A 10,636-nucleotide genomic window follows, 5' to 3' on the forward strand; every position below is an offset into this window, starting at 1 on the left:
CGAAGCGATGGATTGGGAGAGCTCTGTGCAGGTACTGTGCACGCAGGCAGAGGCTGCGCGGGGACGACTGGCGCTTGGCTCTGCGAGAGCAGCCACAGGGCTGGTGGCAGAGGTGGCAGGGACAGATCTGCACCAGGGCCAGGAGCGGCCAAGGCCTCAGCCAGGGAACACGATGCCCCATGCGCAGAGCCAGCGCTGGCATCATGAGCGTCCCCACAAGCTCTCCCGCTCTCTTCCAGAGTCCCAGCACCCACTCCTTGATCGGTTGTACTAACGCGGAGGAGCCAATGGAGTGGGAGAGCTCCTTCTGCAGCCTGCAGGTATTGCCACTGCTGCCAGTTGCATGGGGAGAGCTGAGGCTGTGGCTGGCCCCTTCCTGCTTTCCTACTTCCTGCTGCATCAAGAGTGGTCCTTGGGCTAGATCCTTCCAGCTTTTGACCTGCCCTGCAAACCCCTCCTTCTCTCTTGCAGACTGCAAATGCACATGGGGGACAGACCCTCGGCGCTCCTGAGCCAATGGAGTGGCTCAGCTACGGCAGCAGCCAGGTACAGACATGCAGCCCCTGGACACTCTTATCCTTACTCTTCCCCATGCACTGTCCCCACCAAGCTCTCCTGCTCTCTTCCAGACGGTGCGGAGCAGTGGCCTGGTCGGCTGCAGCATGGAGGAGCCCATGGATTGGGAGAGCTCCGGCTGCAGCCCCCAGGTACGGCCCCTGCTGCCGGCTGCACGGGCAGAGCTGGGGCTGTGCCCGGCCCCTTGGCGCTGCTCCGCGCTGCCTTTGGGGAGCAGCCGCGCGGGAGCCTGGCCCAGGTGTGCAGGCGCTCTGGCGGGCCGCGGCGCCGGGGCAGAGCTGCACAGGGCGCAGGAGCGCCCAAGCCCTGGGCACCTGCTGCCTCAGCCCCTCTGCCGGCCTCTGGGCTGCGCTGGCCACGCCAAGCCTCTGCCAGGGCACCAATGACGGCAGCGCTGCTGCCAAAGAGCCTGTGCTCCACGGGAGCCCCCGAGCCGCTCCTCGGCCCTGCTCACGCCTCCTTTTCCCTTGCAGGCCAAGCTCCCCTTCACCTTGGCTGCTGCTGGCAAGTTCTTGGCACAGAGACACCAGCACTAACTTCTTCTTTGGATTTTTCTCTATACACTTTGATGTGGAGGACGTGGTCCAGCTCTGGCTCAAGGAGAAGGGCCTTGGCAGCCAGCTGGAGTTAGTGTAAGTAGGTTATAGTGCACACCAAGGTTACCCTGACATTGTCCTAACCACAAGGGTAGCAAGAACCGGTTAGGACCGGCTTGATAGCAGCGGAATGAGGAGATTTCGCTACCCGGGGATTCCAGCACTTTCCAGCCCGACAGCCAATCGTGAGCTCAGGCTTCGCAATATGTATGAGGCTAATTATTTCCTGTATAAAAATACTTGCTTGTAAGACAATAAACGAGTTCTGTTGATGACCAACGGGTGTCTGCAGTCTCCCTCTCTCCGACAAATGGTGACCCCGACGTGATCGCCACGAAGGAGAGAAGTATTAGAGAGTCGGGTTCCGCAGCGCAGCCGGGACGGTGCCGAAGCCGCCATTTGGAGCGGAGAGGAACGACACCCCCCTTGGCCACATCGGTGAGTAAGGGGCCGTACGCGCCACCGAAGCCTGGAGAAAAAGTAACTGCTAGCGATAAAAATGGATAGGCAAGTGGCGTATGAATTATTTATGCGCACGTTGCAACACTGCAATGTGGAGGGGTATGAAACAAAGGATTGGAAAAAGGAATTGCCAGGCCTGCTTGAGTGGGGCCTTAACAAGGGATGCTTTAAAAACCCACATACAGTACATGAGCTCACGGAGTGGCGAAAGCTTGGGGAGCTTTTATGGGCAGCAACTATAGATGAGGACAAAAGCGCGAAAAAGCAGGGACGTTTATGGCGAGCCGTACATAACGCTCTTTTGCGGCGGGAATCGGAGAAAAGAGCGGCTAGCCATGCGCTTGCCGCGCAGCACAATAATGCTCGATATGAATATGGGGACGAGCCCTTAGCTCCTGGGACGCGTACATTTATCATCCCTCAGAAGGGCGAGCCGAAGGAGAGTCAGGAAGAAAAAGGGAGCGTGGAGCGGCCGCCACCGTCGGCCCCTCCCGATCTCGATTCCGCCATGTTGAATTCGAATGTGTCTCCAAAGGGCGCAGCCTCCGCTGCCGTCCTTGGCGCTCGCCCCTTGGAGGGAGCATGGAGTGAGTTCACCAGAAAACGGGGCGAAGCATGGCAGGAATTAGCCAAACACGCTGCAGAAGAGGGGGATTCAGAGTTAGGGGAGTTAAGAATGCTGGCCTGCCCGGTGTTATACACACCTTTTGTAGACCCGCAGGGAAATCAGCAAATGAGGGTGGAGTATACTCCGATGGACTGGAAAATGTTGATTCAATTACGAGATACAGTTAGACAATATGGATCAAAAAGTGAACCCGTGAAGCAAATGCTGGACTATATGTTTGATACGACCATCTTGTTACCGAACGATTTACGAGCCCTGCAGCGGCTCATATTGACAGCACATCAGCAGATGCTCCACGGGGCTCACTGGCAGACGTTGGTCCATGATGCAGTTGCGGTCAATCGGCAACCCGGGGATCCCCTCCATGGGGTAACAATGGACGAACTTTTGGGGGTAGGACCGTACGTACGAACGGAAGCCCAGGCCCTTATAGGACCTGATAAGGCACGAGAAGCCATGAGGTTGTTCCGGGCCGCGCTAGATCGTGTTAGAGAGCCGGGGGGAACGCCACCGTATATGGGGATCAAACAGGGTAGGGAGGAGCCACTGGGGACGTTTATAGATAAGGTGGCGGCGGCCATAGACAGAGCTGGGGTGCCCACCTGGATGAAGGGAGCACTGTTAAAACAATGTGCCATTCAAAATGGGAACGAGAAGATTAAACAATTGATTGGGACCCTGCCAGGAGGGTGGAGCATAGAAGAACTTTTAGAACGGGCCGCCACCATGCCCTCGGGAAATCAGGCATTTTTAGTGGATGCAATCAAAGGGCTGGGGGAAGGTTTGAAGGAACAGGCTGCCTGTATGCAGACTCAAGTTCTGGCAGCCTTGGCCCCTCTCCAGGCTTCGGTGGGGCTCATGAAAAATAAGCAGAGTTCTGCTCCTGGCCTGAAATGCTATCGATGTGGCAAATGGGGGCACATCCGGCGAGAGTGCCAAGCTCCTGAAGTATGGTGTCCTCAATGCCAAGCCAGCTCTCACTCCAGCGGAGCCTGTCGTAAGCCATCGGGAAACGGGAGACCCAGCGCGACTGGCCGCGCCCAGACACAAATAGCCAGAAAGCAGCAAACAGCGCTTCCTACGGTCTGCAGCCCGCAACCCCAGGATCCCTCGGTTTGGACGTGGCAGCACGACAGCGTTCACTGATGCCGGCAAGAAATCTCGAAAGGCTGCTATCGTATGGAAAAGGATGGGCCGCTGGGAGCAACAGATACTGGAAGCGGAATCAACAGACAGTTTACAGACTCTTGAACTATTGGCTGTCGTGTGGACAGTAACCCACCTTTCGGGACCACTGAATGTGGTCTCGGACTCTCTTTATGTAGTGGGAGTGGTTGCCCGGATTGAAGATGCATCAATTAAGGAAGTTAACAACCGGAGGCTATACCAGCTGCTTCTACAATTGAAAAGGGCCCTGCGCTCCAGAACCTCGCCATACGCGGTTCTGCACATACGAAGCCATAAATGGGACCTTGGACTGGGAGAGGGCAACGCATTAGCAGATAGACTAGTAATGTCGGCCCTCGATGTAGGGCAACAAAAAATGGTTTTGGCCAGGGAAGCACACGATAGGTATCACCAAAATGCGAAGGGTCTGGCACGGCAATTTTCTACCAGCATAGCCAGCGCTAGAGCCATAGTCAGAGCCTGTCCGGTCTGCAGTCAACACAATGGGGGTGTAGGATTAGGATGTGGTGTTAACCCAAGAGGTACCCAATTTAATGAGGTGTGGCAAATGGACGTCACTCACTTTGCCACTTTTGGAAGGCTAAAATATTTGCATGTAACAATTGACACGTACAGCAGGTATATCTGGGCTACAGCACAAACGGGAGAGAGGGCGCTTCATGTCATAAGACACCTCTCTAGCTGTTTCGCTGTCATGGGGGTTCCAAAAATGATTAAAACAGATAATGGACCTGCTTATGTCAGCCAAAAGCTTGGAACTTGGCTGGAGAACTGGGGGGTGGAACATGCCACTGGAATCCCCCACTCCCCAACAGGCCAAGCTATAGTAGAAAGAGCAAACCAAACCTTAAAACGGTACCTTCTCAAGCAAAATGAGGAATTAGACCCCCAAACCCGACTCAGCAAGGCAATGTATGTGGTCAACCATCTGTGTGTGTTTGGTGAAGGTGGGGCCCCTGCCGCTGTTCTGCATCGGCCCCCCCAGGCAGACAAAGAGAAGGATCAGGCAGTATGGGTCAAGTACAGGGACCCACGTACAGGCGTTTGGCAGGAAGCCGCTAAGGTGCTTTATTGGGGAAGGGGCTACCTCTGCGTTTCCACACCAACAGGAACTGTCTGGGTACCAGCTCGGTGGACCAAGCCCGCTCTGAATCGACACTTGGAAAGAACGAGCACCCCGTCTGAGGGAGAAGCGGTCGACAGTGAAGAAGGAGGAAGACAAGTCGACGATCAGCAATGCTTCTGCTACTGATACTTTACTATTGTTGTTGTGGTAATTTCGCAATTTATGTGCGCCCCCAGCCTAAAGCGAATGTATGGGTAACATTGGCTAATCGGACTGGACAGGATTCAATATGCCTAAGCATGTCCACGCCCGGTAACCCTTTCTCAACGTGCTTAGTGGGAGTCCCCTTAGAACAATGGCCAATCCCGAGGGAGGTTGTCCCCTTAAATGCGAACAGCGAAGGGAAGAAGGTGATGGATGATTGGGATACTTGGATCCCGTACCTGCCCCGGGCCCCCCTAGAACCCCAAGAGTTGGAAATCTTAGGCTCCTTGCATGCAGACGTTTGCGTTAAGTTCAATTGGACTAGTGTGTTACGAGGAACCGGCCCGAACCAAATATTACCCGTGAATGTTTCTGCCTCCTGGGGGAATGAAACCTTATGGTGTAATTACACCTCTAGCAATATATCAAAATCTAATAATGCCCCGCTGCAATTGCCATCGGGAATCTTTCTGATTTGCGGTGATAGAGCCTGGCAGGGCATACCTTCCAGGATGATAGGGGGTCCCTGCACCCTAGGGCGATTAACGCTACTCACCCCCAATACATCCATGATCCTCGACCTGCATCGTAAATTTGGAAGAGTTAAAAGAGGGATTCACTCTCACCAATTTCAAAAGGAATGTGATTCTAACGCAAAGTTCTGGTCTCCGGGAGAGGTAATTGCAGCATCCATCCTGGCGCCCGGGGTCGCAACAGCACAGGCCCTCACCACTCTCAGAAAAATGGGGTGTTGGCTTGCAAAGCAAACGAACGACACGTCCCGGGCAATTTCTGATCTCTTAATGGATGTAGATTCTGTCCGACATGCCACCTTGCAAAATCGTGCTGCCATTGATTTTCTGCTCTTGGCCCACGGGCATGGGTGTGAGGACTTTAAGGGGATGTGCTGCATGAATCTCTCCGACCATTCTGAATCGATCCACCGTAGTCTCCAAAACCTAAGGGATCTCACTAATCAACTACAAGTGTCCTCTGGTTTTGGTTTTGAGGATTGGCTTAAAAGTTTTGGTTTAGGCCCTTGGGTCACTTCAGCACTGAGAGGCCTGGTTACTATGGTTCTTATGATAGTGTTACTCTTGCTTGTTATGCCTTGCATGTTTCGCTGTCTGCAGCAGATGCTAATGCGAGCCGTCGAAGGTCGTATGAGCCTCTTAGCCCAAAAAGAAAACGGGGGAAGTGTGGAGGACGTGGTCCAGCTCTGGCTCAAGGAGAAGGGCCTTGGCAGCCAGCTGGAGTTAGTGTAAGTAGGTTATAGTGCACACCAAGGTTACCCTGACATTGTCCTAACCACAAGGGTAGCAAGAACCGGTTAGGACCGGCTTGATAGCAGCGGAATGAGGAGATTTCGCTACCCGGGGATTCCAGCACTTTCCAGCCCGACAGCCAATCGTGAGCTCAGGCTTCGCAATATGTATGAGGCTAATTATTTCCTGTATAAAAATACTTGCTTGTAAGACAATAAACGAGTTCTGTTGATGACCAACGGGTGTCTGCAGTCTCCCTCTCTCCGACACTTTGATATTAGCATTTATTGTTGTTGATATTGTTGTTGCTTTTATTGTTGTTATTGTTTACTATATTGTTGTTATTTTTCTTGTTATTGTTTATTATATTGTTATTTTTGTTGTTGTTTAAATATATATTCCTGTATCATTGCTTAAGCATTGCGTCTTGTTTCCAAGTGAGCACAGGCACAAAAATCACCCCCACTGCAGGTTTGTGTGTATGTATCCCAAAGATTGCAGACCCTAGGGACAAGAGAGGGCCAGCAAAACATTCCTCTACGACTTCTCTTCACACGTGGCCCAGGGGTTACCACAGTCCCTTTACCATCTTCTTCTTTTACTGCCTGTTTTTCTTTTTTCTCGTCTTTGTGCTTTTATTTTCCTTCTCCTTTTTTATTCCTTTTTGTTCTTCTTTCTCTTCTTTGTTTCTTTCTGCTTCTTGTTTTTTCCTCTTCTGTTTCATTTCTTTCTCTTTTTTCTTTTTTTCTCTTTCTTTTTCTTTCTTTCTTTTCCTTTCTCTTTTTCTTTTCCTGTGTCTGTTTCTGTTTGTGCTTTGTTGTTATCTGTTTCTCTTTCTCTTTTCCTTTTTCCTTGTTTTTTTTCTTATTTACCCCTTCCTTTTCTTATTTTTCCTTTCACTGTTTAGTTTCTTTTTTTCCCTTGCCTTGCCTTTTCCTTTTCCTTTCATTTATTTGTATTCTTTTTTTCTCCTTCTTTATTTTTCCTTTATTTCCTTCAAAGCATATCTGTGAGAGAAAATTATGGCAGAGAAAAAGAGTGTGGGACATCACGGAGCCAAAGAGCATTCCCCACAGGCAGCAGGGACCGCAGCTCTGCTCCACACTCAGGTGCTCCCCTTCTAAATGCCTGCACTCAAGCAGTGCCAGGAGGACAAGCTCATCCTCAGGAGAGCAGGCATTGCTCTCTGGAAAGGAAGGGAGCCTCCAAGGCCAGGCCCGCAAAGGAACAATGGTTCTTTTCTAGCAATGTGTATCCATTGCAATGCCAGGCTGTGGGATTTCTTGCTCCCTTACGGAGTTGGGAATGAGTGCATGGTGCTGGGCAAAGCAGGACAAGTGAGGAAGAAGGCAAGGAGGTTGTTGGCAGATGAGCTGGAAGGCAGCACTGCCAGGCCCAGCGGGAGTCGCGCGGCACACGGGGAGCAGCTGAGTGTGCCCAACAGCCTGGCTCATTGTGGCCAATGACCACCTGCAGGGACCAGCCCTCATGCACACGCTCGCCCCACTCCTGCTTCACTGCTTTAACCCTCTCTTCAGCTTCTCCCAAAGAAGATGGCCTGCTTCTGCTGCATCTCTGCATGGCTCTTGCTTTGGGAGACAGGCCAAGAGGGCGGCCTGAAGTCCTGAAGGAACCACAAGTGTCCCACGGTCCTGCTGTGCAGGCACTTCATGGTGCAGGGTGCACTCCAGGATGGGGAAAGGTCCATACTCCAGTATGGACCCAGCAACAACCCTTGGTGTCTCAGCCTACCACAGCCCTCCTGCTTGGGCAGCCACCCTCAGCAACCTGCCCCTGCTGAATCCTGCAAATGTCCGATGTTGGACTAGTGCTGGAAATGGCCAAAGGAGAGACCAGTCTGTGACAAAGGCCCCATGGCCCCTTCACGGTCAGTCCATGCAACCAAGGACACCCAGCTCAGCAAATGTCCTTTTCCTCTCCGGACCCTCTCCAGCCCAGCCCAGTCCCTCTCCAGCTCTCCCCACCTGCCCTGCCCTCTCCCAGCCCACCTAGCAGAGCAGACCAGGCTGGGGGTGGCCCCACAGCAGTGCCCCCCGCAGGGCACTCACCCCACAGCCCAAGCCCCACTATGGGCACAGCAGCTCCAGGGGACAGGGCTGTGTGTGTCAGGTGCCCCATCAGGCTCCAAGCTGGAACTGGCCCCCATACGGACACAGAGGACAGGGACACTCTGTGCCTCTTGTTCCTGTATCCCAGAGCTTCCCTACCCCAGGCTGCCTGCAGCCCCCAGGCCAGCCCGTCTCTCCAGCACAGCACAAGGCTCCCTGCCCTGGGGCTCTGCTGGCACCTCCTGCTGCCAGGGACACAGCCCCCATGCCAGCCCCTAGCTGACATGCAGAGAAACATATTTCTTTTCCCCATTTATTCCTCCTTCTAAGGGCACAATTGCTCCTTTTCCCCTTCCCCAGGGATATCCCTGCTCCCTGGAAAACCCTTCCCCAGGTTAATTCCTTAGTTATGGTCTGCCTGGAAGGTCCTGGAGCCTCCCCGGTGCTCCCTGCAGGACCCCGAGATGCTGGTGCTGCTCTGCAGAGTGAGTGGGCTGTGGTGCTCTGGGGTCACACGGTGACTCTGCAGTTGTTGTGGTCATGGTTGGACACAGACCCAGATGGACAGGCATCATTGTACCTGAGAACACCATATCAAGGGGCTTCTATCTGTGAATGATGCTCCGAGCAATCACAGGGCATATAAAATGGCTCAGGCTGTGTTCATGTGTCCCTAGACCCAGACCATGACTTCAGGTACAAGCTATCATGGGCAGCTCTTGAAGCTCCTATCCCTGTGCCTGCAACGTCCCCAATGTGGTCATAGGCCACCATACGGGGGACAGTCCCAGGCAGATACTACTTGGCCATTCATCACTATCAGGAGCACCCAGCACTCACAAGTGAGAACTGAATCCAGTCCTTATTCCCTAACATATCCCCCCCAGGAGCTCATTGCCTTGGGCCCATGAAGAGCCCCAGAAAAGCAACAAGCATCTCTCATGCTGAAAATTCAGCAAATTCTCAGCAAATTCTTGGCACCAGCTTTGGAAGAAGAGCTCAATCCACAAGATGCACTGAAGACATACCCTTTAATTAGGGGAATGACAGCTCTGACACAATGATAGACACATTTAAAGAAGACCTCTGGGTCAGAAAGACACGGTTAACACCTCTGGAGAAGTGGGATGAATTCAGAAACTTGTGCACAAACCTCAATATTAAAGCAAGAATGCCGAAATCACAGGAGTTGTCTGAGAGAAAGTAGATATCATTTGAGTAGAAGGATGGGCAGCTTATTGCTGCTGAAATATTACCAACTGAATCATTTTTTTCATTGCATCCCTGAGTTCCTTGTTCCTCATGCTATATATGAGAGGGTTCAGTGCTGGAGGAAGAACTGAGTACAGAACAGCTACAACCAGATCCAGAAATGGGGTGGGAATGGAGGGGGGCTTCAGGTAGGCAAACATTGCTGTGCTGACAACCATACCTCTCCATCTGCCTTGGTCCCAATTGCCCTGTGCTCTCACCTTGGAGCTGTAGGACACTTGCACTCATGTTACCCCTCAATTAAATGACAACATGGAGAGCAGAGGATTCCTTTACATCATGTCCACCAGCACTCTTTTGGAGGGGATGTCAGTCAGGTTTCCGCCCTCCCCTCGGAGCCAGCAACACCTTAGACTCCTGCTATCTGCCCATATCCACCTCCCTGCAGCGATTCCAGGAGGCTTCTCCCTGGGGCACCCAGACAGCACCTGCTGTAACGGGGGAGCTGAGCTCTTCCGGAGGACAGCTTGCAGCCCAGACAGGCACCCAGGGAGGTGGCAGGATGTCCTAAGGATGGGGTGCCCTGATGAGAGAGGTGGCTCATTCCAAGCTCCTCCAACTGCACTGCCCTGAGCCCCACAGCTTAGAGGGCACTTGGGCACCTCACAGTCCAGGACTCCTCTGCATGGCAGGACCCACAGGGCCAGTGTCTGACCTGCATCAGAAACCCCCTGCCCACAGAGTCCAAGGGAAGGAGAAGGGCAGCGTGGGCAGGTGGGATCATGGAGTAACACCATGATAGCTGTGCTGAGGGAGGCAGGGCCTGGCAGGGACAGAGGGGCACTCAGATGTGTCTCCTCTCCGGGACATCTGGCTGCTCTGGGACAACTCCTGCCCTGGCCCCCATGGCCTGGAGTGCAGAGGGCTGTGCTGGTGGGAAGGGGCGCTGCAGGAGGCACTTTCCTCTCACCATGATTCCATTGTCTGGAGCCGTCCCTGCAGGAGCTGCTTCTCTGTCTCCACATCTCTGCCCTGTCCATGTTCATAGACCCCATCACACCCACTGGGTGCTCAGCTCTGCCCTGTAGACACCTGCCAGGGGCAGGACCCTGCCCAGGGCACCTCCGTGTTTGCAGGTGCAAAAGAGCAGGTGAGACAAACCTTGCTGAGGCCAGGGAGGGGATGTTGGCTGTGTCTGCAGGCTGAGGGGTGGGCGAAGGCAGCCATGACCCCTCTGAATGTGTGGCTGGGAGTCCCTGCTCTAAAGCACGACCAGCTCCAAACAGGAGAAGCTGGGAGAGCCACCCTGACAAATCCAATCAGCTGCTGAAGGCGCCAGGTTCAGAAGATCCCTCCAGGAACCGCAGCAG

General features: G+C 53.4%; 2 protein-coding genes across 2 annotated transcripts; both read left to right on the forward strand.

The window, feature by feature from the left end:
* The first annotated feature begins 203 nt into the window (after nt 1-203).
* Nucleotides 204-3,408, forward strand: LOC148593880 (endogenous retrovirus group K member 8 Gag polyprotein-like). The gene is made up of 3 exons (XM_088529128.1): nt 204-320; nt 472-546; nt 1,987-3,408. The coding sequence occupies exons 1-3, from the start codon at nt 204-206 to the stop codon at nt 3,406-3,408; spliced, it is 1,614 nt and encodes a 537-aa protein (XP_088385254.1).
* A 1,521-nt stretch (nt 3,409-4,929) lies between these two features.
* LOC148593881 (syncytin-A-like) lies at nt 4,930-5,985 on the forward strand. Its single transcript, XM_088529129.1, has one exon. It carries the CDS (start codon nt 4,930-4,932, stop codon nt 5,983-5,985), a length of 1,056 nt encoding a protein of 351 aa, XP_088385255.1.
* Nucleotides 5,986-10,636: the final 4,651 nt, after the last annotated feature.

This window comes from Tinamus guttatus, unplaced genomic scaffold (genome assembly GCF_059628265.1).
Source record: "Tinamus guttatus ecotype Peru unplaced genomic scaffold, ASM5962826v1 Tinamus_guttatus_pri_ptg000324l, whole genome shotgun sequence".
Classification (NCBI taxonomy): Eukaryota; Metazoa; Chordata; class Aves; order Tinamiformes; family Tinamidae; genus Tinamus; species Tinamus guttatus.